General features: G+C 36.3%; 2 protein-coding genes across 3 annotated transcripts; both read right to left on the minus strand.

The window, feature by feature from the left end:
* Positions 1-7,405: 7,405 nt before the first annotated feature.
* si:ch211-71m22.1 (uncharacterized protein LOC100149582 homolog) lies at positions 7,406-15,556 on the minus strand. 2 transcript variants are annotated; one of them, XM_051093739.1, is made up of 10 exons: positions 15,449-15,556; positions 14,364-14,402; positions 14,129-14,212; positions 13,966-14,030; positions 13,638-13,680; positions 10,415-10,635; positions 8,338-8,499; positions 8,042-8,203; positions 7,864-7,909; positions 7,406-7,757 (listed from the first exon to the last, which is right to left on the minus strand). In XM_051093739.1, the coding sequence occupies exons 2-9, from the start codon at positions 14,377-14,379 to the stop codon at positions 7,880-7,882; spliced, it is 783 nt and encodes a 260-aa protein (XP_050949696.1). In that variant the 5' UTR covers positions 14,380-14,402; positions 15,449-15,556; the 3' UTR covers positions 7,406-7,757; positions 7,864-7,879. The 2 variants fall into 2 exon arrangements, with proteins under 2 accessions (XP_050949696.1, XP_050949686.1); XM_051093729.1 differs by having other exon boundaries at positions 13,966-14,036.
* A 3,771-nt stretch (positions 15,557-19,327) lies between these two features.
* On the minus strand, positions 19,328-26,488 carry LOC127152855 (phospholipid scramblase 1). The gene is made up of 10 exons (XM_051093715.1): positions 26,365-26,488; positions 25,272-25,309; positions 24,114-24,164; positions 23,829-23,885; positions 23,674-23,759; positions 21,540-21,582; positions 21,237-21,457; positions 20,875-21,036; positions 19,681-19,842; positions 19,328-19,431 (listed from the first exon to the last, which is right to left on the minus strand). Exons 2-10 carry the CDS (start codon positions 25,282-25,284, stop codon positions 19,393-19,395), a joined length of 834 nt encoding a protein of 277 aa, XP_050949672.1. The 5' UTR covers positions 25,285-25,309; positions 26,365-26,488; the 3' UTR covers positions 19,328-19,392.
* Positions 26,489-27,358: the final 870 nt, after the last annotated feature.

Raw genomic sequence — 27,358 nt, forward strand, 5'->3', positions numbered from 1 at the left:
CCCCGACCCGGATCGACCTTTCATAGTGGAGGTGGACGCGTCCAGCACCGGAGTTGGGGCCGTACTGTCCCAACGACACGGCGAGCCGTCCAAGATGTTCCCCTGCGCCTACTTCTCGCACAAACTCAGTCCTGCTGAGAGGAATTATGACGTTGGCAACCGGGAACTGCTGGCAATCAAACTGGCGCTGGAGGAATGGCAGCACTGGCTTGAGGGAGCTAAACACCCCTTCACGGTGCTCACCGACCACAGGAACCTGGAGTACTTACGATCGGCAAAGGTTCTCAACCATCGCTAGGCCAGGTGGTCATTGTTTTTCACTCGGTTCCAGTTCCAAGTTTCCTACCGACCAGGCACCCAGAACACCAAGGCCGACGCTTTGTCTCGCATTCACGAACCCGGTCAACCTGTCGTTTCCTCAGAACCTGTGTTGCCAACCACCCTGATACTCGCCCCGGTGACGTGGGATCTTATGACCGAGATTGCCGAAGCCCAACTCCAGGACCCCACTCCCACGGAATGCCCTCCTAGCCTCACCTACGTTCCTCTGTGCTTACGTCCTAGAGTCCTCAGCCAAGTTCACACCGTCTGCAACATCACCAAGACACCGCGGCGCCTGCCCGCTGGACTACTTCAGCCTCTACCGGCGCCCCAGCGCCCTTGGTCCAATCTAGCCATAGATTTTGTTACGGACCTACCTCCCTCTAACGGGTTTACCACCATCCTGTCAGTGGTCGATCGCTTCTCCAAGGGCTGCCGGTTCATCCCACTCCCCAAACTCCCCACCGCCATGGAGACTGCGGAGCACCTGTGCAACTGGGTCTTCCGGCTTTATGGGCTACCTGAGGACATTCTATCCGACCGAGGTCCCCAGTTCACCTCTCGACTCTGGGCCAGCTTCTTCCGTCTCCTGGGAGTCAACGTCAGCCTGACTTCCGGGTACCACCCACAGGCCAACGGCCAGGTCGAAAGGCTGAACCAAGAGCTAACTCGCTTCCTCCGCTCCTACTGCCTCGGCCATCAGGAGGATTGGAGCCGTTACCTGTTCTGGGCTGAATACGCCCAGAACTCTCTCCGCAAGCCTGCCACCAACCTCACCCCATTCCAGTGTACCCTAGGGTTCCAACCACCCTTGTTCCCCTGGTCAGGGAAACCCTCTGACCTGCCAGCCGTTAATTCCTGGTTCCAGCGCAGCGAGGAGACCTGGGACCGTGCTCACGTCCACCTCCAGGGCGCCATCCGCCGCTATCAGGAACAAGCCGACCGCAGGCGCCGCCCCAATCCCGGCTACGAACCCGGCCAGTGGGTCTGGCTGTCGACCCGGGACCTCCGCCTCCGTCTCCCTTGCAAAAAGCTCAGTCCCAGGTACGTGGGTCCCTTTAAGATCATAAAACAAATCACTCCTGTATCATACCGTCTTGAATTGCCTGCCGAATACCGAATCTCACCCACCTTTCATGTCTCCCTGTTTAAGCCCGCTGACGATCCGCCCGGAGTGGAGAACCTAGAGGGGACCGCCTCCCAGGGACCAGCCCCCATAGTCGTCGACGGCAAGGAGGTTTACCGGGTGAACACCATCCTGGACTCCCGACGCCGGAGAGGTGAGCTGCAGTATTTGGTCGATTGGGAGGGCTTCGGCCCTGAGGAGAGATCGTGGGTCGCCTCCGGGGACATCCTAGACCCCTCTCTTACTACTGACTTTCACACTCAACACCCAGATCGACCAGGCCCCCGAGGAAGGGGCAGACCCCGGCGTCGGGTGCCTCCTCGCGCCAGGAGTCGCTCGCAGGGGGAGGGCTCTGTTACCACGGCGGTCTCTGTGGCTCCCTCTAGTCGCCGTCAGCGGGAGTCATCCCCCGGACTACTAACTACATTTCCTATCAGCCCGTGCCTGGGACCCGTCCTTCCGTTTCCGGGTCGTTCGGAGCACTTCCTCCGGCGGCCATTTATGGACCCGTTTCGCGGGCGTTTCCCCGCGAAGTTTTGGCTAGAGTTTTCTAACAATCCTGAGCGTTTTCCTTTACTTCTGTTGACTTCCCGTTGCCGATCGGACTGTTTATTCTCGTACGATTCTTGCTGCCTGCCCACTGACCCTCTGCCTGGATTATCGTTTCTGTATTGGATTATCTGCTCTGTTCCCGATTGTTGTTGATTGACCTCTGCCTGTTTGACTTCGCCTGCAATAAAGTTACGTCGCACATGGATCCCCCGCCTACGTCTGATTCTATGGCCGGCTTACAGATAGGCTGCTTAGACATTTTATTAGGTAACATTCAAGCAGCAATTTTGCAAGTGTATGTCAACTTATTCTAACCCTATAACCCTAACCTAATAGTCTACTAACATGTAGTTTGCTGATATGGTTGCAAATAAATGATAGTCATTTGACATGCTAAGTTATTCATAGTTAGAATGTCTAAAGTGGACTATTGAAATAACATGTAACCCGTATTTTACTTTAATGCTGTTGCCAAATTTTGCTACCATTCAGAAACAGCACTTTTTTTTATTTATTTATATTATTCTAGAATTTAGATTACTTTTTCATGCTAAAATCCTGTTAACACGCATATTGTTTACATCTTGTGACTAATGTTTATGGATTGACCCATTCACTTCCATTTTAAGTGTCTCACAGAATGAGAGAATAATCAACATTTATTTTTGTGGTAATCAACATTATGCTACAAGTGCTGTCGACTGAGCTTAATTTGTGTTAAACCTGGATTTTCCTTACTTTTACTTAGTTCAGAAACAAGAACGGCACAATTCAAGGATGAACATTTTTTGGTTACTAACCAAGAATTGCAACTTCCAGGCTACACCACAGTCAGTAATAGGCCTATAATTTGAATTAGAAGATGCAACTCACAATTAATTTGCCCACCTCAGTCTGTGAGCACTAGGATACAAGTTAAGGATCCTAATGATGAGACCCAGCATATTAAACTACTGCACCAACTCGATGCTTTATTAATAAGCTTCATGCGAGTAAGTGCTCTAAGCGTACAGAGGTCGGAGGCAGAGACAAGTGTCTGGCTCCTATGAACACCAGTGTATTGTGGCTGTATATGAATGTGTGTGTGTGAACAGTGGTGAGTTGTGGGTGGAGCTGCATGAGGTGAGGCCCTTGGCTGCTGTCACAGACACATCAGAGAACAACATCAATCAAGCCCTTTCATTAGAGGCTGTCTAGGTCTCTCAGCGCCTCCATCAGCAGATGAGTCCTCCATTATTGATCAAACCAAATACATCCAACAGCCCTGCTACCACTATTTCTCCCAGCTTGGAAGTTTACAGCTAGCTCCAGAGGAGCAAGAGGGTTTCTTCCTCAAAGAGGCAGAATTGACTTATATGGGTGTTTTACACTGGACTAAAAATTAATGAATTAATTAGTATACTAATCAACTCAAAAAGGAAAAAAGGATATGGTTGGTAATGCCCTTACCAAAAAGTAGTATACTTCAAGTTTATTTTATTAAGTATACTTAAGTAAAGTTCAAGTTTATGTGGTAAGTATACAAGTATCAGTGTACTAGTAGTATACTTGTAAGTGTACTAGTCTGTTTCAATACTATAAAAGTATACTTTTAAGTGTACTTCAAGTATAACATTAGAAAACTTTGAGTACACAACTAGTTTACATCTAAGTTTTTAGTTTGTACTGCAACTATACTAAATGTTAACTTATAGGTATACTGATAGTTTATTAATTAATTACTTGTAGCATTTTAGTACACTTTGAACTAAGTGTGCTTCAACCACCCCATGTACCCTCTCAGTAAACTAGTTTAGTGGTACTGCAGGTATACTCGTAAGTTTTCATTAAGTGAACTTTACATCATACTTTAAGTATACTACTATGTCCCTATTTAGGTATTATTTTTGTATATATTCTGTTATATGAATATCTGAACATACAAAACATCAAAAGAAAGAACAAGGCATCTGCTTGTAAACAAAAACATTTTATTCTAGTTTCATGCATTCTTTTTTTTTATAAATATTTGAATGTGGGTAAAGATTCATAAATAAAAAATAAAGAAATAAATAAGCAATATTTTGAGCAAAATGCTAAAAAAAAAGACTGAACTAGATTCAGAATGATAATCAAAACATAGATGGAGTTGATCAACACCCCAAACCTTGACAGTCATCATGACCTCTTCATGGGTCGACATTTTATTCCATAACGTTTCACAGTTTTGATGATTTTTTTTTTTTTTTTTTTTTGTCTGATGATCGTGTTAGATTTGGAAGCATCTATTGTTTTGGTTTCTTCTTCGCTTGTGTTTTGGAAATTCTGTACAGAAGACGTGAAATAGCGTCCCCTATCGTATAACAATTAAAACATGGATTCTCTAAGCTTAGTATAGTATCGCTTAAATATATTTAGACCTTTTCTAGGTATAATTCAAGTATACCTAAATGTCACTTTAAGTATATCTCTGAGAAGTACATAAAGCACATTTCTGAGAAGTACTTGAAAAGTAGACTGAAAGTATACTTTCCTATTTTTAGTTTAGTAGAAGTATACTAATAGTACACTTGAATAAACATATTTTTTTGTAAGGGTACCGTAACTGTTGAAACACGTCTAATGCCTTGTCCAATACACAAATGTAAATCCCTGTATATTGTGTTTGCTTTCACAAACTGAAGGGCAAGTCAATATTATTTAATGCATTAATTGTTTGACTTAAGACTGGAATACACCACACGATTTTTAAAATCCAAACAGAAAAAAAAACAAAAAACTGGGCATCATACATTTACCGACTTCGTAAATAGTGACAGAGGAAAACTGACTTTAAAGTCGTTCCTATCACAACAAATTCACATAGAAATGTGCACCTTGTTGCTAGGAGATGTGTGACAAACGAAAACAATATGTGTTCTAACATAAGCTGAAAATATCAAACATGTTTGATATCCTCCAACTGGATGGAATCAGTGTCTGTGACCTTCATACACTACGCGATTTTCTATGCAATCTGTCAGCTCAAATCTGCAGACTGGCTCTGACCTTCAGCAACTAGCGTCAACTTCTCCAGACAGTAAATCAGCAAAAAAACTGAGCAAAAATTGTGTAAAACTGGATATTCAAAAGAAAAATCTAAGACAAGAAGTGATTTTATCCATTGACAACTGAGGTGGGCATTCCATACAGAAGCTTGTTTTCTAACTTTGAGGAAAGAATAAAAAGGTAATTGTGAAATAAGAAATAAAGTCACACTGTGAGGTTTTAAGATATGAATTCACATTATGAGATATAAAATCAGAAATTTTAGAAGTAGGCACATTGTGAAATATGGTCACATTGTGTGATATAAAGTCACAAATACAAAAAAAATAAAATCATATTGCAAGATAGAAACTCACATTGTGAGATATAAAGCTGAAATACAAGAAATAGTCACACTGTGAGAAGTAAAGTCACAAACAAAAGAAATCCTCACACTGTGCATTGTACAGTACTCACATGGTGACATGTAAATTCATAAATATGATAAACAAAGACATATTGCAGGATATAAAGTCCCAGATATTACAAGTAACATCACATTGTGAGATATAAAGTCACACTGTGCTGTAAAATGACAAATACAGTAAATAAATTCTCTTTGCAAGATATAGTCACAATGTGAGATAGAAAGTCACAAATATGATAAATAAAGTCACACTGTGATATATAAAGTTGCAAATACAACAAAAGTCACATTGTGAGTCTATCTATCACAGCATGAACCATTGAATTGTGCTCAAAGGAATAAAGCAAGAAAAACAGTAAAGTACAATATTAAGAAAATGCTCATTTTTAATTCATTTGTTGGTTTTAAGTTGTTTTGAAGCTGTTCATGGTTGGGCGAGTTCAGATGCAAAACCAGCTAAAAGCCATCTCGGTCAAAAATGAGATAATGATACTGAGTGAATGCTCCTGACACATAGTATACGTCCATCAAATACTTTTACTTCAAACTCGCTAAATTCAAGCCTCAGCCCAATCAGAAGTACCACTACTTACATAGAAACCTATACAAAGCAGCCACAAAGAAATGCTAATTTTAAAGAAATATGTCAGATGGATTTAGGGGCTTTTGCATCTGAACTCTTCATATATCTTGACCTTCCACTGCTATTCAGATATTCAGAACAGAATAATAGCTTACCACACACTGCACAGTATGCTCTGCAACTGCTGATATATATATATATATATATATATATATATATTTTTTTTTTTTTTTTTTTAATAGTGTGGAGTGGAAAGTTTAGGATGACATGCTTCAGTCTTCAAAAGGGTTAGAGTAATGCAGGCAGACAGGAATAATGCATTTAACTGACTTTACTGTCAGTGAATTTCAGCTCTCTCAGTGTGTCTGCCTTTGATCGTATAATAGTATGTGATACAGCACACACTATGCAATGGCATAAAAACTGTATGCCATGCTGTTTTTACTTCAGTGGTGTCCAGTTATCATCTAAGAAATAAATATAAGTGAAAAACATGGTTGATAATTTTCAGATTCATTTGTTACACTGGAAATGGAAAGTCGATACGTTGTCCCACACAGTGTGCTTTGGTTGTATACTTGACATTTAGGGATATCTCTACACAAAAAAAAGGTACAAAAGCTGTCACGGGGGCTATACCTTTTCAAAAGGTACACTTTTGTACCTTTTTTATACCTCTAAAGAGTGTACCTTAATGGTACATATTACTACCTAAAATGTACCAGGTAGTAATACCTTTTGAAAGGGTACAGTCAACAGTGACAGTTCCTTTTTCTGAGAGTGTATGCATGCATAAAATTTGCATACTATGCACACTGCACAAATAGTACAATAAAATGTGCTATTATGAACATAGTACAACATTCTAGAAGTAAAGGGTGAATTTTGTGAGGTCCTTTTCATTTTTTCCTTCCCAACTGTGTTATCATTTTTTTGCAACTCTGAAAATATTAATTTTAGTAAAAGTCTACATGACTCGGGATAAAACTAAGGACTTTTTTCAAGCATCATTTTCAATATTTCCTTGGAGTTGGAGTAAACAACTTTCTTATGTACTGTAAATGAGGTGTTGCTGAGCAACATAAAAACTTAAATAACAAGAAGGCAAAGGTAAAAAAAAAAAAAAAAAAGTGAAAGTGTTGTTCATTATCTAATTCCAAGAAGGCATAATGAGGAGTTGAAGAGCACTTTGGGAGTAAGACATAGGTGCTAAATTAAACTGTGAAAGTTATTTAGAATAATCTGAATAATTGTGCTGTTTATTATCTGTTATTATGAACTGCTTCTGCAATGAGAAATGTTTGAATATAATATGCATTACCTTTTATACCTGTAAGCAACGATAATTTTATAACATTTGTAAGAATGATTGCATACACTGAAAGCAGACTTGATATACAACACTTTATTCTGTTCTTTATTATAAGCAAATAAAAACAAATATGAAGCAAAATTGAGCAATCAACGTTTTGTTTGTTACAAGTTTGTTTATAGTGTGTTTATACTGTGTTCTCTTTAATAGTTAGTAGTTAAGTCTTTTAGAGCAGGCACTTTGTTGATACCGACAACATCTCAACATCATTGTAAAGGGAACTGCTGTCACCTAGTGGTGGCTCATCAACAGTATATACGGTATAACATAAATAATGTAAATAGTACTATGAATAATATAATTTTTAGCTTAGTGATCTACATTTGAATCCACGGTTACCACGTCCAGAGTAAAGAGTTTAAAATTCAACCTGAAATGTTAATTGAAAGACAATGATTAGAATTATGCGTTCACAAATCATGCCATTTGAAATCAGGACATTTGAGATTATCCATATGCAATATTGGTATACTTACATGACATCCAGAAAATTTATTTATTCTGTTCAAAGAACATGAAGTCCTACAAGAGAAGAATAATATCAGATTATTCACTATGCTGAAACACGCAGAGTTTACAGGGCAAGATTCAGCAGATATAAACCGGTATAGCCAGAAATATGTTGGCATATGATAATGCCTTAATGCTGCTTACTATGAGAAAACATGCTCCAAAAAGAGCAGCTTTGATCTTCACATCCAGATCCATAGGAAAGGAGATTCCAAAATTGTCTGCATCAGTGAAAGCTTCTCTCACCAGACCTGTCCATTGCTTCGCGATTCTGCCCACCTTTGTGGATTCATCCATGGACAAAACCTGTATAGATGCAGAAAAAAAAAAAGTTATGACTATGAAAAATGTTTTTGGTTTTATAGTTTTATGACAAGATCAAAGACCAAGATCAAGTCAAATGATAAGACTATCATCAATGTGTCTTATATGTTTCATACATCAAAGGTCACATCAGCGCAACATTTGCATGAACAGCACGGCCCCACGATCTTCAAAACTGCTTCTTTTTTCTCATTCTGTATGGTATACTTGGGAATGAAAGGATGCCAATTCTGGATCACATATCCAATCGGGTTGCCCGGTGGAGATTGGATTTCAAGCTAAGAGGAAGACAAAAAAAGACACAAAAACTGTGATTTGAGATTAGGCAGAATTATTATTTATATTTATTCACTACTTACGGACTGCACTTAAGCTGTTATTTCAGTCAAGCATAACAAATGATGGTGGCTTTGCTGAGAACCCATCATGCAACACATAATTCGTAAAAGTACATTAATGAAGCTGATTTAAAAACATGACACGCATGTTTATTCAGCAAAGGTGTAAAATATTAACAGGGTCAGTGACATCTTAGGCCTAGTACACACATAGACAGGTATTTTTATAATACACGCAAGACCAGAAGTCTCAATTTATTTTACAATTTATTTTCATTCGGAAAAAAAAAAAGTTCATTATATAAACAGGTTCATTATAGATTCAATGTACACTACTGTTTAAAAGTCTGGGTTTTGTTATTTAAGGAGCTTTAAAGTTGTAAATTTGAAAGCGCTCTGTGTATAAAGTTATTGTCTTTCAAAAGAAAGAGTCGACTCCGAGTCATGAAAACGAGTCGTTTTTAAAACAAATCTTTAGCTGTTTCCAAATTACCTAAACTTGAAACATTAACATATTGAAAAACTCCCAACTCATTTCTCCTCCAACTTCAAAATCGTCCTACATTGCTGCAGGACTACAAACCCAGTGTTTACAAAGTGAACGTGCAAGGGAGGTCAAACGCCCTTTACAAAACAGCGATGCAGGATGATTTTGAAGTTTTTAGACATGGCCTGTCTTGAACAGAAGTTCACAAAGTGTGTATGTGCTTCGCAGAGAGTAGACGAGCATTTATGGGTAAAAAGAGTACAAATATTATGTTTTTTTAAGAAAATTATAGTTTGTTTCACTACATAAGACCCTTATTCCTTGGCCAAGATCGATCAGAGCCCTTTGAAGCTGCACTGAAACTGCAATTTTAAATTTCAATTCGTTGAGCATCGTTGAAGTCCACTATATGGGGAAAAAATCCCAGAAAAAAATTATTTGCGAATGAAGAAAGAGAGGATGACATGGGGGTGAGTAAATTATCAGGAAATTTTTATTCTGAAAGTGGAGTAATCCTTTAAAAATTGTTGCTCTCATATACTCTAGCATGCAAAATCTGTATTTAGTTGTGTTTGCTCCACACAGCTTGTAGGTCTCTGGCTAACCGGCTAACAGCAATATCTGTTTGCTCACAACTGTCTAGAAATGTGTCGCTGAATAGTAAATGTTTGTTGTTGTTATTACTTGAGTTCTGATAAAGAATAAAACAATACGTTTGTGTACAAGCTGCAGTGCTTTATCAATAGGTTTCTGCGTTGGGTTGACGCATATACGTATCATGGCTGTTTGAGTGTTTACCACCAATCTGTGGGATAGAGTAATGGTGATGGGCATTCTGTTTCTGAAATGCACTGCACACAGTAGACCAATCACAACGGACTGGGTCATCAAACCAGTCACCGCAGATGGTGGTTTGGACAAATGAGGACAAAGGAGTGGTTTGGACAAATGATTCCTTGAGCGAATCGTGTAGGAGACGTTGAGCAAAAAAGGTAAAAATAAATGCATATTATAAGACAATGAATGTGTTTTTTGATCTTGCATGCATGTCAACCTCTTGTTGGGGACTCCCAAAACCAACATATGAACCTTTTATAACCCATAATAGGGGCACTTTAATGCAAATTTAAGAAGCATCAAGAAAATTCCTTCAAAAACATCTTACCAACCCCAAATTTTTGTACAGTAAAAAAAAAAAAAAAAAAAAAAAAAAATTTAGAAAAGGAATTTTATTCTAAGCGTCTTTTTTGATAGTTCACTGATTCTGGGGTTTGAAACTACAATCTTTCCCCAACCACCTAATATCTTTAACAATGAAGCCTGAGATTTTGACACAAAATTTAACTTTTGAACAAAAATATGTATCACCTCTTGCAGGCAACAGGGGAAACAGCAGCTTCCACACTTCAAAGGACGAGTGAGTGTCATCACTTCCTGTCCCATGTTATCCTGAACATGGAGGACGAATGAGCGCAGTGGTCCACAGAACTGTCTATTACAGCAGTCGTTTTCCTCAGCCACAAAGTACACCTGTTGCCCCATACTGTTCTTCACTATGTACTTATTATTGGTCTCCCAGCCCAATATAACTGTGATACAGCAGAATAAGAATCAAAAAGAAAAATATAAAAGAAAAATCCATGTATATCAAGATTTGTGCAATGCATTAACTGTCCCATCTGTAAGTCGCACCTTGGTTACTGCCTTGCAACTGCCTAACAACTGTTGCTGTCTGTCATATTTCAGACAAGTTATTGCTGTTTTCTAACTCTATGGAAGTGTGTTTGGGGTTAATATTACAGATTACCAAAGTAATCAAAACCAAGGTAAAATATTATGGCTGAGGCGCTTTTAATAGTGACCAAAGAGAATACATATAGTATTTTCAATCTATCCACCTTTTTCCTGAGTAACCAGTGAGCGCTACCATGATGAATTCTAACTTTCCTTGCGGTGCTTTTGTGTTCCGGTCTCCATAGAAATCCATGATAAATTGGTGTAAAAAAAGATCAACTGAATTAATTAAACCGAGACTTTTTCAATATAACTAAATATAAGAATGTGTGCAGCGTTAAGCTGTGCTGTTGTTGGCTGCAATAGTAAGAGCAAAAAGCTTAAGGAATTTCTTTTCAAGTACTTTTTTGTTTTGCGTACCAGCAAATCTATCTGTGTCCTGTGTTGTATATCTTGCATAAACAATGACAAAAGAAAATGAGCATGGCTTGCAGCACTTAAGTTAAATACTGTTTGTTAAATAATAAAACAATGCAATTAAGTAATGTGTGCTCTTATCATTTTGTGGACAAAATCCCACAAACTTTGCCCCCATCTGTTTTTAAGGCAGCTAACCTCATGTTGCTTCATGTCATCTACCCACTCATTAAACTGTGATAGGTGAACAACTGCAAGAAGACGGTCATTGCGACACTGTAAAATGATAAAACTATGTTGCCATGTGCACCATATTATGTTATATTATCAGCTCTGAAAATATGTTAACTTGACCAGAAGCACCAGAGACCTGGAAATGTAAAGCATCCTTCCACTCAGGTGAGACTTCCGCATTCAGGAAAAAGGTGGATAAATAATAATTTAATTAACCCTCTGGGGCTCTTCGGTCATTTTTGACCAAATCATGTTAGGTTTCTGAAATGAATGTGAAGTGAATTTCATCTAGTGGAAACATTTGGTACTGCACCCAAACAAAATTTTACCGAAAGATAATCTTTTTTGATATAGCAACCTCAAATTTGGAACACAACTTGTTTAGCTTTGGTTTTCACAGATTTTCAGAGTAAAGCATGTTTTGCAAACTATATATCATATAACATGTTAAAAATAGTAGTTTTGTGCAATTTTATAATAATAAACATCTGTAGGGTACAATGGGGCAAAAGGTGCCCCGAGGTAAAAGGCACCTTTGATATTATTTTCCTCTACTTGCTGCAGTACTTTCCAAAACGTGATCGCAGGCAACAGCACAAAGTTGATTCTGTGCTTACTTGATCTAGTATTTGATGTTTTTTTTAAAATGTTGTAGATTTAAGAATGAATGCACATATTTTGAGACAAATGTCTTTGTAATGCTTTTCAGTTTTGTTTAAGATAATTAAAGCAACAGTTTTTAAATAACAAAAGAATATCTAAAAGTATAGTATTTTGGGTAAAACGTGCCCCTGTTGTTGGGGCTAAAGGCACAGTAATTAGATTTGTTGACATGACATGGTTTAATTCAGATGACGGAAAATATATTATGTTGGGTGTCCATCTTAAAGATAATCACCATGTTTAGAATTAAAGCATCATATTTAAAAACATGTTATTAATAATATCATTGTCACACCCCTTTGGACTGTTGTGTCCTGATTGGTTAATTCGTTTCACCTGTGTCCTAATTAGTTCTTTTGTAATAATCCTGATTGTAATAATCCTGACCTCCTGTGCCCTTTTCATACTAACCTGAAACGTAGACATGACATAAGTCTAGCCTAGAGAATCATAAGACATGATGTACTGTTGTGTTTCCTGAAGGATGTGATGTTTGATTTTTCACTTCCCTACTGTTACTATATAAATATTAGAGTCTTTCTTCAATAAAGTGCCTTTGAGTGAATTACACTTTCTCTGTGTGTGGTCATCTCAATGGTCCAGGATCCTGACTCTGTGCTCCATCGCTCAACCAAAACGAATATCGGCAGTTAATCAAGTTGGATATTAGATTCTAACACTTTATAAGTTGGTCTCAGTTCAGTGTTTGTCTTCCGGTCTCGTCTATGTGCACGTGTTTTGCTGCCTTCCTGTGATTATATTAAATCCACAATGACTTTGGATTTCACCTTCATCCTTATGAGAGTATGTCATTCCTACACTTTTGTGACAATCATATAATAAAATATAATTTGCTGTTACCCCGTGTGTGGGGTAAAAGGCCCCCCCCTGCCACCTCACACATTTATACATTTTTAAAACAAAATAAGCGATTTGTATGATTTATTTTCACCCAAATTCTGTTGCTCCATAAATGTTCAATACAAGTGGATTTTTTTTCTGCAATTACACACTTTAGGCGCAGTGAAAAGCACATTTTTTTTACACAAGTGTGCCTTTAGCCCCATTGTACCCTACCTTTTTTTTCAAACTGAAGTCTGCGCTCCAAAATATTCAAGATTTACAACAGTTTAAGTTGGAAATTTCATTTGCAGGTCTATGCTGAAAAAGGTAATAGTTGGATCATAACTATTCTGTACACATAATTTTGTACCTGAAAATCTCCTAAAAATATAACATATTAAATATATTTTAATCTAAAATATACTACATTCATGTAACTGAAACAAAAAACAAAAACATACGGGCATCACAAGAGGGTTAAATTAAAGGAATAAACTAAAATAAACAAATAAATTACTACTTCATGAGTACATGCATTTTACTGAAAATCATATTGTTCATGGAAATGTCCAGTTCATTCCTACGGGATGTTGCATAAAGCTTGTATGATCAAGCAACAGTAACCAAGGGGGGTCAGTTATAATCACATAATAATCACATAATATCAGTGGAAAAACTAAAACAAACATCGCAACATTACCTTCAGCCAGCTCAACTTTCTGCTGTACAAGAAGTTGATCAATCTGTGTCGTAAAAAGGGAATAAATGTTGAAAACCATCTTTAGGACTTTAGATGGCATGATATGATATTTAAACTTCATGTTTAAAGTGTTCCCAAAGCATTTCACAAGTAAAATACAGTTCTTCCAAGAAGTGGGGCATTTGTTGTATCATTTCAAAGCCAGAAAACCAACACAAGCTGAGTCACCATTTCCTGAAAAGATACTATCTCATCTCTCACAAAAACAAAGTCCATCAATGCCTACAGTGCCATTCAGAGTTGTTCATATGCAGCAGTAAAGCTCTACCTGGGTCAGATACTCCAGTCCTGGTGGGCAGCCAGCGGGTCTTTGTGGAACTGGCATCACTGGCACTTGACCTTTCAAAGCGATGAAAATGACATGTTAATCAGAAAGATCTGAAAAGTGAGATAAGATTTTGAAAAATCTAAATTTCCTCAGATTCTCTTACCTTGGCCTGCTATGGCTTGTCCCTGGCTATAAGGAGGGGCAGGATGAATTGCATTTTTCTGTGGTTGGAGGTCAATTTGGTAACCTGGTTTAAAGAGTATCAAAGAACATCAAATGATATTGTTCTCACTGTCATGTGAAAGGCAGGGTGTTTCTTTTAGTTGTATACTGTATAACAGCAATTTAACAGTGCTGTCAGGATCAGGTTGCTAATGATAAGGTTTTGACACACTCACCATTATTTGTTGCCATGGCGGATGGCTGCAAATTACGCTCTGCAAACATGCAAACCAGAAAAGCAAGTTAAGCAAATATTTTCCTGTACTTTTTTCCATGCTTTTTAGAGATTGGAATTTCGGCTGTCCAATATTTTCATAGCCAATGAATCCACAAAACAAACAGGATGGCATTAATACAAAATATTCAGGTAATGGACACCTGGAAATTGACGAGGACATAACCAGGAAGATAAAGAATGCAAATCACATGCAGTCTTCCTAAACAAATTTTGGGATAATCCGCTCAAACACAAGAGGTTTGTAACATTAGTGATTATACCATGTTTATAATTTACGTAATTGACATAAACTGCAGCTTTTGTATTTAAAGTAATCAGTACACCACAATGCAACAACAATAAAGCAAATGAATTCATACTTATATATTAATTTAACATATTTTAAGGACATTAAAAAAAAAAAAAAAAAATTCATTTTTTTTTAGATAATTAACAACTGGATTACTCAATGAGCCGTATCATTATATAGGCTACAATACTACTACTACTACTACAACAAATAAATAAATAAATAACATTAGGCTATGATATTAAAATGCTTGTATTATTCACTACTATTTACTACTATACATTAGCTACATTTAAATCTAGACTCAAAACTCATCGGTTTAGCTGTGCATTTACTGAATGAGCGCTGTGCTACGTCCGCACTTTTGCACTGTGTATAATCTTTTCCTATTTTTAACCGTTTTAAATTTTAAATCAAAATTTCAATAATTTTAAAAGTTTTTAGATTCCTTGTTTTACTGTTGTGATTATTATTTGTATGATTATTTTACTTCCTTTTATGTAAAGCACTCTGAATTACCATTGTGTGTGAAATGTGCTATGTAAATAAACTTGTCTTGCCTTACTATTTACTTAAAAATATTAATGTATACATATAAAATACTTAAATATGCTACTTCGTTCATGTATAACTTAGTCTGACTGATTCAGTCTAATTAGTTTTGCTGTTACCGGTTAACTGACAAAACGTTTTTACAGTGTATGCCACCTTAATTTAATATGCCAACAACTTACCTGTCACTTGTTCCACGTGAAGTGCTGTGGATACTGATGCCGTATATCTTGTGTTTTAATCCTTTGCTTAAACTTTCTTTACTAAATTCCGCTCGAAGAGAGGCCGGCTTTTTTGATATTATTATTTTAGTGGGCGACAATCACACAGAGCTGTTTTCTCTTCGCCCTTTATCTGCCTCAAACACCGTACACGAATTTCCTTTCCGGGAAACAATCTGCTTCTGCTCACGAACACACCCCCTTACAGAAAAACGAAAGAGACTGGCGGGGGGGGGGAAATCTCGTGATTTATTTATAAAGACCGTTGACGTTTTTTAGTATATTACGTCGAATGACTCATCTGGCTTTTAGACGGAAGTGTCTCCATGGATATAGACAGTTATGCATTTTTGTTGGGAAATTGTCAACATTTAAATCAACGTTTTCGAAACGGACTACGTTTTTCTGTCATGTGCAGGCCTATTTGAAGGTTTTTTTGTGTTTTTTTTTTTTTTTTTTGTGTTTTTTTTTTTTTTTTTTTTTTTTTTACTATTCGGCGTTCCACTTCCTTAGGAAAAAAATGTTTAGAAATTAAATGAGCTGTGACGTGCAAGCTCACAATCCACCCATAATTAACAGGAAAAAGCTTTTTAAACAACATACAGTGGAATCCAAGGTTGAGGCAAAGTTTTATATAAAAGGATGAACTGAACTGCTTTTTGCACATTAGGTATTGCCTTGTATTTACATAAAACTCTTTATTTTAAAAAGGTTTAATCATTAAAAAAAATTATTTCTAATAATTATTACACACTCACACATACACACACACACACAATCAGGTTATTCATCAAGAAAATCATAGTGGTTTACCAGAGGCAAATGGAAAACACTAGCACTTCCTCACACAGGAACGACTGATTCTTTATCTCTTTAAGAGTTGTATTACCATTAGGGGAGAGCGAGGACTAAAGTACCATTTTTCAGAAAAACATAATTTAAAAAGATAAAGTTGTAGACAGATATATTTTTGCTGTGGCCTATAACTCAGAAGTGTGGTCTATTAATACCAGGTGGTATTTTGTAAAAATGTAGAAACACTTCAGTGTAATTTCAGTTTGAATATAAGTTGCACATTGTTATACTTTCGACCCCGTTGGTTGGGACAAAAGTAACACACAGGTGGGTCAAAAGTAACACAACAATACAAGCTAGATTTTTTGTGTTACTCTTGTTTATGTAACTGCAAACATATTTTGTCCTTAAACTTTGCAAAAAAATATTACAATTTCCTTTTAAGTTTCATCAAATTTTTCAAAACCTGAGTGTACAAACTTGAATTGTTTAAATTATTTATTTATTCATCCTATTTTTATGAAATATTTTTTATGAACAATATGAAAATTTAATTAAATTAGCATAATATAAATTCTCAACATAATTTAACAGTAGGCCTATTCATGTTTCCATCCAGTTGTTTGTATGCATAAATTCAAAATGTGCATAAAAACATCTGGAAATACTGCAAATTCATAAGTGGAGGTGGAAAAGCTAAGGTATGGCTAATATGATAAGGTAAATGCGATGTAGCAACAGCCCTGAGACTAATATTCCTGACAAATAGGCTTATGAACGGAAACGCCCTCTCAGGAACATGTGGCTGAATCAGACCTCTGCCTGTCTTTCTGACCCTCACTCTTGGCATATTCCTTTGGTATAATATAACATAAACATTTATAATAAACGTTTTAATAAATGATGCAAGAAATAGAAAGTCACCAAATTAGCATGCTGCAGGATAAAAGAAACACTTGTCTGTAGGGGGTCAAAAGAAACGAGTGTTACTTTCGTCCCGACAGGAACTCCTGACATTTAAATCCGATTTACTTCTATACTGAAAAACTGTGAAAAGCCAAACTTCAGGATGAATTACAGCACTAAATAACATGTAGATTGATCATTAATGGTGACACATAAAAAGGGAGAAACACAACACAACTAATTTGGAAAAAAAAATTGTGTTGAGGAAAATTACCGCTTCCATAATTTACCTTTTGTATTCGAAAACTGCTTTCCAGGAACGAATCGCAGGAAACAATGACAAAATCATGTGATATTTCCAGCTACGTCAAGGGTTGCGTGCTGATTGTGCTGTCATAGCGTGGAAAGCAAATGTTGTCAGGGCTCTGAGAAAATCGCTTTGTTACTTTCGTCCCCGCTCTCTCCTACTATTACTTCATAAAATGGTATCAATCATAAAGTATAATAACGTAATACACACAAAGTTGAAGTTATTTATTTATGACAAACATGTTGATTTATGACAAATAAGCCATAAATGCACCAAAGTACAATAAAAAACACAAACTTGCAATGTAACATCATAGGTACCTTTGCACTCAAATCCAGTTTGTAGTACAAACACAGATCACCACTTCGACACAATTTCACATTCAGTATATTTTGTGATACTTCTGTTGCAAAGCTAACTTGTGCCTTTGTAAGTTCAAGAAGGGCAGAGGGGGAGTATGTGTGACTTAAAATAGCACACTGATAAAGTTAGACTCTCAGAAATGCACAGCATAAACTATGAATATGACATTATGACCTAGACCAGTCTAAAAAGCAGGATGGCACAGTTGAAGAAGTATCTCAGTAAAAAATTGTGTTACTTTCTTTAAATGTGCCATCCTGCTTTTTAAATTCATGGTCATTGTATAGCCTTGAATCAACATTTCATGGTTTAGTTAAACATTGACATATTTTAAAGGGCTGGCATTTACAGCAGGATTATGTAACACACCTTTCTTTATTTAACAAAATACAAAAAAAAAAAAAAAAGGTGGAGTGACAAGAAGAAAGGTGTCTGAAAAGGAAGTAAATGTTCGTGCTTCTGTTATTACATAACTATGAAAAGGGGGTGAGGGTGGAAGAGGAAAAGTTAACCCTTATGGTGTTCATATTTTTGTTACTCAGCCAGTGTTCGTGGGTCTGGTGGACCCGCTGCATTTTTTGGGTTTTTAATTCAACACAGTTTAAAAAATTATGTTAAAATACTCAACAGATGTTTACTTCATCCCAGTTACAATATAAACATAATGTTTGGCTAATATTTGTTATTAATTTATGACAGACATGTTGATTTATAACAAAAGCCATAAATGCATCAAATTACATTCACAGAAATACAATAACAAACACAAACTTGAAATGTAACATCATACGTACTTTTGCACTCAAATCCAGTTTGCAGTGCAAACACAGATCAGCACTTTCACACAATTTCACATTCAGTATCTTTTATGATACTGTTTTGTTGCAAAGCTAACTTGTGCCTTTGTAAGTTCAAGAAGGGCAGAGGAAAATGTATGTATGACTTAAAATAGCACACTGATAAAGTTAGACCTTCAGAAATGCACAGGATACACTATGAATATGACATTATGAACTAGACCAGTCTGAAACGCAGAATGGCACTTACTGAGATGAATAAGTATCTCAGTAAGAATGTGTTACATTCTTTAAATGTGCCATCCTGCTTTGTAAATTCAAGGATCATGTGTATCCTTGAATCAACATTTTATGGATTGAACACTGACATGTTTTAATGGGCTGGCATTTACAGCAGGATTATGTAACACACCTTTCTTTATTTAACAAAAAAAAAAAAAAAAAAGGTGGAGTGACAAGAAGAAAGGTGTCTGAAAAGGAAGTAAAAGTTCGTACTTCTGTTATTACATAGACAATTAGGAAAAGGAGGTGAGGGTGGAAGAGGAACTGTTGAAGAATTATTAGTTCAGTGAAATATGTGAATTTTTTTATAGTACAATTATGTCATTGAAAATTATGACCCACTGAATCTTTAGCTGTGATACTTAAAAGTTTAAAAATAAAACTGTACAGCATTTGGATTTTAAAAGAAATATATAATTTAATCAAATGGGGAAGAAAGCTCCAGGATGGTTTCACTCTTGCTTTTGAGTGTGCTCAAAATACATGAAATCCTGTTAAAAATGAGAAAAAGACAAAATAAATTAATGTAATTAGGATTTATGCACTGATGTAAACATATAGTCAGGTATATGCTAAATATCATTTTAAGCATGAATATGTTTGATTGCACCATAACTGACTGACTATTATAACCAAATATATGGACATACTCCTAAAATTTGATGAAAAAAAAGGAAAAAAGTGACAAAACTTATGATTTGTATTGATGTGTATATTTTATATAATTGTATATTACTTACAATAAGAAAGCAGGCTCCTAATATAACTGCTTTTATTTTCACATCCAGATCCATTGGAAATTGTAAGCCAAAGTTGTCTGCATCAGTAAATGCTTCTGCCTCAAATCCTGTCCACTGTTTGCTAATTCGACCAATTACTGAGGACTCATCCAGTGACATCACCTGGCATCAAATAAGTATAAAGATGTTGGATTGGTGCATATCAGTTAGACACATAAAATTGTAGAAGTTCATTTGTAAATATATTTATAAATCAGTGGAACTTCCTACTACAAGCACAAAATATGATATTCATAAAATAATATCATTCACAGCAAGACGATTGATGTTTTTATCCAATAGTAAATTTTTATACAATATAGACTACCGTTTAAAATTTGGGATCTCTTATCCTTACGGAGGCTGTGTTTATTTAATCATAATACAGTAAAAACAGCAATTAAACATTATTAAAATAACTGCTTTCTATTTTGATTGGTTTGCATGTGATTTGCAGATTAATTTGCCAATTCCTCTTTCATGTGAATGACTTAACTCAAGTCAATTCACTACACAGAAAAAGAAAGTAAAAAAAAAAAAAAAACCTGACGAAGTTTACTAATGCTGTATTAATGGCGCATATTCTCTCAGAGACTATAAGAGACAAATCTACTTCAACATATGCTGATAACAAAAACCCCTTACTTACTGCATACCTGCCAGCCAATCAGAATCCAGTATTCTGACAGACCATGGAATAAATAGTTTTACTGCATACCTGCCAGCCAATCAGAATCCAGTATTCAGACAGACCATGGAATAACTTATATTATTCTCACAGACTTTTAAGTTATTTTGTCTCTAGTTTCTAGTTCATGTACTTCTGGTTTGTTTTCATTAGTTCCTGTTCTTCTTTGTTTTAGTTTCCTGCCACATTTTACTTGTCATGGTTATTCATTTAAATGTTACAGGTGTTGGTTAGTTGTCAAACAATACTTCCCTCGTTTGCCCCTAAGTTGCTCTATATCACCCTTCAGTTGTTGGTTTTTTGTTTGTGGCTAGTTCACACTATTATGCTGGTTTGTTCCTTGTTTAATAAACCACGTTTGTATTTTTAATCGGCTTTCATCTTCAGCCCATCTCTGATTATTTTATATTATATTATATTATATTATATTATATTATATTATTAATGGTATAATTTATGCACCATACCTCAAAATTAACATCAGAACAACATTTGCAGTCACAGAACGGCCCCACAATCTTCAAAACAGGTTCTTTTCTCTCATTCTGGATGGTGAACTTTGGCAAAAAAGGATGCCAGTGTTGCATTACATAACCAATAGGGTTGCCCGGGGGGCTCTGAACCTCCAGCTGAAATATATGAGGCAGTACTGACATACTAAGACAGCAACATATATAGGTATTCTTACAATATTTATGATCACTTTTCATTTTTTATTCATTGTGGGTAGGAAACACAGTAATGCAAAGCAGGATGCAAAAGATTGGGCTAATATGCATGAAACACTTTGCATGGTGAAATGGTCATGTGTTGTATAGTAATACTGTACCTCTTGCAGACAGCAAGGAAAGCAACAACAACTGCAGTTAAGAGGACGGGATAATGTCATTACTTCCCGTCCCATGTTATCCTGGATATGAAGCAGGAAGGAGCGCACTGATCCACAGACCATACGAGTACAAAAATCACTCTCCTCGGCAGCAAAAAACACCTGCTGTCCTAAACTGTTTTTCACCACATATTGATTATTGGTCTCCCATCCTGTAAGAACTGTAAGAGAAAGAGAGCATTTGTAATCACAAGAGAGGGGTTTAGAAAAGTATTTCAAGTGCAATCAATGGCTAAACATTACCTTCCATTAATTCCACTTTCTGATGAACTAGAAGCTGATCCACCTGTGGTAAGCAGCATTGTAGAACTGACATGAAAATAGGCATTGAGTATATTATGTCTCCATCTTTACTTATAAGATGTCCTTTAACCATAAGTACACTGGTGCCTCAAACCATACAGACCATGGGTGAACATGCAGGGGAGCAGAGAATATGTTATCTGTTCATTCTCTTCAACCTTTGTTTAACTGACTAAAGTACACAAAAAAAAACAATGCTTTTACTGGGCAACTTTTTTTTTGTAAATATAACCAAATTTTGATTTTGATGGCTACAACACACTCCAAAAAGTTGGGACAGAGGCAAAATAAAAATGAAAAGGTTATAGAACATCCAAATTAAACTGCTTTGAAACAGTTTACAGTAAGCAGGTATAAAGGAAATAGGTGAGGATATCATGTTTGGGTATAAAATGAACATTTAAGTCTTTGCAAGCGAAGCTGGATCATGGCTCATCACTTTGTCAAATTTCATGAAAAAAAATCACATTTCTCAATAGAAAATCACAAAGAATGTATGTCTTTCACCAACTACCTCACATAATATTGTGCAGAGATTCAGGGAATCCAGAGAAATGTCAGTCTGCGTAGGGCAAGGCAGGACACATCAGGTAAATGTGGATCACTTTTGAGCCCTAGATGGCATTGCATAAGAAACCATCATGCTGCTGTGTTATATAGCCACATGGGCTCAGGAGTAGGGGAGCGTGGGGCACAACCTAACACTTTTTTGAATTTTCAAAATTTGGAATTTGACAATGAACACATCGCAACCATGCTTGGGACAGCCCTGATCGCAAAACACAGCTATAGAGTATGGTTCAAAACAATGCGCGCAAATGAAGAAACACATTCAGACTTTAAGAAAAACATTCCCTTCCCTCCACACGCAGCTGTCATAGAACACAAGACACATAAACGAACCAAAATGCTTTACATTTCTTGAAATACTCATTGAACATTGAACATCTATTGTCGGTCTTCATTCACATGTTTCTTGCGGTTTCTCATTAAAATCAATAGAAGTAAATAATATAAATTACATCGCTAATGTCATAGAATAGCATAGTTTAATATACATTGTAACACACAACTTTCTCCATTTGCACGACTGGACTTTAAAACCAGTTAGTGTCTTTTGCTAGATCCAGTGAACCATTAATTTACCATAATCTAAACTTATAAATAATAGATTGTTGATTAAAATAATAGCAGATTTGTTTCACTTTAAATGAATGCTAAAAACTGAGATGAAAATTTACTTTAGCCAGAAATTTACTTTTACTATGGTAAAATAAATATTCAGAGATACCTTCAAAAGGCTTCTGAATTTTGGTGCACTTTTTTCTTTGTATAGTGTTGATATGGCAACTAGTAGCCTACCGTAAATTTGGTTATACTAGCATGTGTGGAAATACTTAAACCACGTGTGTTACAATTAACCTCGCGTTAGTTTGTGCCCCGTGTTCCCCCACCTAAAACTGCTGTCACTTAACACATTCTGCAGCTGTATCAATAAGTGCAACTTGAATTTCTGTTACTAGACTAGCAGAAAGCTATACATTAATTCTGTGTAGTGATGCCTTGGGGGTTTCATAGATGCAGACTGAATGTGCTAAACTGGCCTAGACTTGACCAGTCATGAAAAGGAGAATCAGACAACGCCAATCAAGCCAGATTGGACAACAATTTTGCTTGCAAAACTTGAAGTATTAGTAACCTCAAAATCACAAACAATTAAACATTGCAATTAAAAGAAAGTTGATGTGGCACAGTGTTAAACATGCCTTTGTCCCAACTTTTTTGGAGTGTGTTGTAGCCATGAAAATCAAAATTTGTTTATATTTACAAAATTAAAATTAAAGTTGGCCACATCAGACTTCTTTTTCTTTGTACTTTAGTCAATTAAACAAAGGTTAAAGACAATGAACAGATAGCATATTCTTGATTTTATGGCATGTCACGAAACATCCCAATGTATATATATATATATATATATATTCTATCCTAGAGAAAGGTGCATATATGAACATTGAACAATGATGTTTCTCTATAGTGAGTGTAAATGTTTAATTGTGAGTGTACTGTTATTCACCTGGGTCAGGTACTCCAAGCCCTGTGGACAGCCCGGCGGACTGTCTGGGACTGGCATGAACATCGGGACCTGAGGTGGCATATAACCTGCAGCAGAGAAGAACATGCTTACAGAATGTGAACTCTGTACACATTATTCACGTGTCATGTCTGTACCTGCTGCTGGTGTGGGATAAACTTCATTTCTGCCTGGATGAGGGCCAATGGTATATACTTTGGGAGAAAGAGAAAATCTGATAAACTCTCAGATGTCTGTACCCGTACAGATCATAAGTTCAGATATATGACACACATAAAATGCAAAGAATGAAAACATATATTTATCTAGGAAACGTGACCCATACGTCACTGTACTGAAATTATATTTTGACTTTTAAGGGTCTTTGAAGGGTTGTTAATGTGTTTTATAAGGTTATCAAATATATTTCCTTCAAATCTCACCGGGTGCCACGGGCACACTGTCTGAAGGTACGTTTGCTCCTCCTGCCTGACCTACAAGAAGAATGTGGTTAAAAAATAGATTAGATCAAACCAGAAAATCTCTTTGCCATCACGGTAACAATCCATTTCATTACGTGCATTTTCTCAGGACTGAACCTGTTTCCTGGTAATCTCCAGATCAACCAAAACTATGCCACCAAAAGTCCAGGTCTGCTAAATGCAACATACTAAAACAACCCTTTATTGGACACAAACAGAAAACAAGTGTGATATTTCATTTGACCACTGGGGTGCAGTGGAGTAGCACAAACAGGAAACACTGCCTTGGAGCACTGTGGTGTATGACAACTAAAGCAGAAAATGTTTTACTCATATTTTAGTTAGTAAAATGCTGCTACATCTTGACCTGGACATCTTTTAGCCTATAAAGTATAACGTCATTACATAACAGGACTGTACATTTTACTGTACAGTATGTTTTACTCCTGTGTTTGCATGTTCCAGACAGACCAGACAGACAAGTCACAAGTACACAAGTGATGGGTATTTTTTGTAAACACCGAAATGCTATTTCAAATGCAGCTTCTGTAGCGCAGAGAGAGACAGAGAGGTACTGATTTGATTACTAACCACCTATAGTCTTTTATTGTTGTACTTTACATATTTTTAGCCTTTGCGGATCAGAAAGTAACAAAGGACAAGTAACTGGCAACACTGTGTGTAAAATGTAAGTTACTCAATATTAACCTTTATGCTGAACTGTTGTAAAAAAAAAAAAATAAATAAATAAATTCTCACAATTGGGGTGACAAGCGATTGTTTTTATGAGTGAGTTACTGAATGTTTAAATGGTGCATTCAGTACTGGCACACAACGCTTTGATTCTTGTTTCTGTTGGCGGAGCAAAAACACAACAGTAACTGACAATAAAATGTATGTTAATACACATTACATTTTTGAAGTGTTGTATAAAAGCAACTTGCAATCATACCGGTTTCAATAACCACTCTTGCTTGTTAGATATCACTTAAATATGACTGCTAAACTATATAATTGATCTTTGGACCCAGGATGACTACATTATCCTTTACATTTGTTATGCAATGTGTCATACTTTCCATAATTTCAGATGGTTTAAAATTATGGGTAATCACTTACCTTGCAAAAACATAGTAGGGGAGTAATGTTCCTCTATACTGAAACACAATAGCAAAAAAAAAAATATATATATATATATATATATATTATTTTTAATATTTTTTGACAAATGTGACAAATGAAGTCACAGTACTCATAAAAGAGTATACAGTAAATACCCGGATGACCTACTAGTTTCAGTGAGATTCTGAAGTGCGCATATGATGGACACTTTAAAATCCAATGATGCCACGGTAGACAATTTATAAAAGAAATTAGTACTGAAGTACTGGTAACTTAAAAACAGCAAGTTATGTGTTAAGCGAATATAAACAGTTGGAAAAGTAATCAATTGCTTGACAGTATATTTATGTATTCGGTCTTAAAGTAACAGCAGCCCCCCCTGTTTGTAATTTTCTTACTTTTTCTGCTCTGAAAGGTCATTTTGGGTTTTTTTTTTTTTTTTTTTTTTTTTTTTTTGAATACACTGACAAGGGCCCCCTGACAAAGTTTTGCTTGAGGCCCCCAAAGGTGTTGGACTGGCACTGGCTGTACGTATACCAGAGAAAAGCAGTCATGAAGAAATTATGCATTAAATGCATCTGTGTTGACTGTTTTGGTCTGTAATAGTTTAAACTATTTGCTGATGTGATCAAAACTGTGAGTAACATAAATTATTCATGCCTTCTTTTGACTAAAGTTGTTGAGGGTGTCAGTGTCTGAAGGTGTGAACATATTCTGTTTCACAAAAACAACAACCACATCACACTGCAGATTTTGCTATAAAAGGTAATAAAAGTTACAAAAGCTAGAATGCATAAAGGAACTTTCACACAAAACACAAAGTTACAAGTTAGTTTCAAATGTCAAAGCAGTCAGTAGGCTGCGTGGGACGTGTGAATATACTGCTTGGCAGTATGACAGAGGCTAATAGAGGCTACACACTGGTCAAATTTAAGACAACTTGACCAAACGAACATTAGCGTTTGGTGCGAAACAGCAGCAGGTTTTTTATTTTTTATTTATTTATTTTTTTTACAGTTTACGTGCACTAACCGTTAAGCCAAACTATTGTAATTAGGCCAAAAGTATCACAATCTGTATGTTTACTTACCAAATTAAATGATGACAGCATTTAAGTATATTGAAGGTTCCATCATTTCAAGGATATGTAGGCTTTGTCCAGCATGGAAATTTGTAATTCATTCACTTGTGCTATTGTCTGTCAGTGTTTTCTGTCTTCTGTCTGTCAGTTTCGTTCATTGGAATTGCACCTCCAGACATAAAAAGGCAATGACTTTGCAAACTCCTTTGTCTGACATATATTGTGAATCATCAAGACACCAGTGATACTCTACACCCCTGGGGAACACCATACTTGAGAAGGTTGCCAGGCTACTGGCTGACAACAATGCACCCGTCTACGTGAAGCATGCCTCTTTGTTGTTGCTTCAAGCACTACATACTGCTTAAAAATGGGAAAACATTTATGATAACCGTCGCTGATTACTTATAAGTTCAAGATTGCACAGGCAAAGCACATCATTATAGTGCATTGCCTTATAGGCTACAACTGTCTTTATAATTTTACATCTTTAGTTTTAGGTAAAACACATAGTGGAACATTTCAGACATCAAACAAGCTTATCATGTTTATGGCTTTAGAGACACTACAAGTATCACACACAAAAAGTCTGATATAAAATGTATAATTCCCAGATGTTTATTGCATAATGAAATTGACAAATTAACATTTTGTGGTAAATGGTCTGGGGAAAAAAGTCGCCATATTCAAAAAAAAAAAAAGGAGATGATATACATGTCTGTGCAGTGCACTGGATACTTAAATAATTTTACCCATAAAGGCTGAATGACCTTTAAATAGAAACATAGTATGGATTTTCCATGATGAGCAACCCAAAGTGACAACTGGGGTGGTTCTTCACAACACCTGTAGAATTTTATTTTATTTTATTTTCATAAATATATCAACAACAATTTTATACTTTACAGGAACTCAAGGGAGAAACTACAGTTGTTTCATGTATATATGCATAGTTTTTTGTGGTTCTATTAAAATCAGTATGGAATACAATGATAGAGAGCTC

The sequence above is a fragment of the Labeo rohita genome, chromosome 2 (genome assembly GCF_022985175.1).
Source record: "Labeo rohita strain BAU-BD-2019 chromosome 2, IGBB_LRoh.1.0, whole genome shotgun sequence".
NCBI classification, from domain to species: Eukaryota; Metazoa; Chordata; class Actinopteri; order Cypriniformes; family Cyprinidae; genus Labeo; species Labeo rohita.

Excerpts from the sequence above, each read along its gene's own strand:
- si:ch211-71m22.1 (XM_051093729.1), bottom strand. Across the intron at positions 14,037-14,128 it reads ACAAGCCATAGCAGGCCAAG|GTCAAGTGCCAGTGATGCCA; the intron begins GTAAGAGAATCT and ends TCGCTTTGAAAG. Across the intron at positions 10,636-13,637 it reads GAAAGTTGAGCTGGCTGAAG|TTATATTGGGCTGGGAGACC; the intron begins GTAATGTTGCGA and ends GCTGTATCACAG.
- LOC127152855 (XM_051093715.1), bottom strand. Across the intron at positions 23,760-23,828 it reads TTATCCCACACCAGCAGCAG|GTTATATGCCACCTCAGGTC; the intron begins GTACAGACATGA and ends TCTCTGCTGCAG. Across the intron at positions 21,458-21,539 it reads GAAAGTGGAATTAATGGAAG|TTCTTACAGGATGGGAGACC; the intron begins GTAATGTTTAGC and ends TTTCTCTTACAG.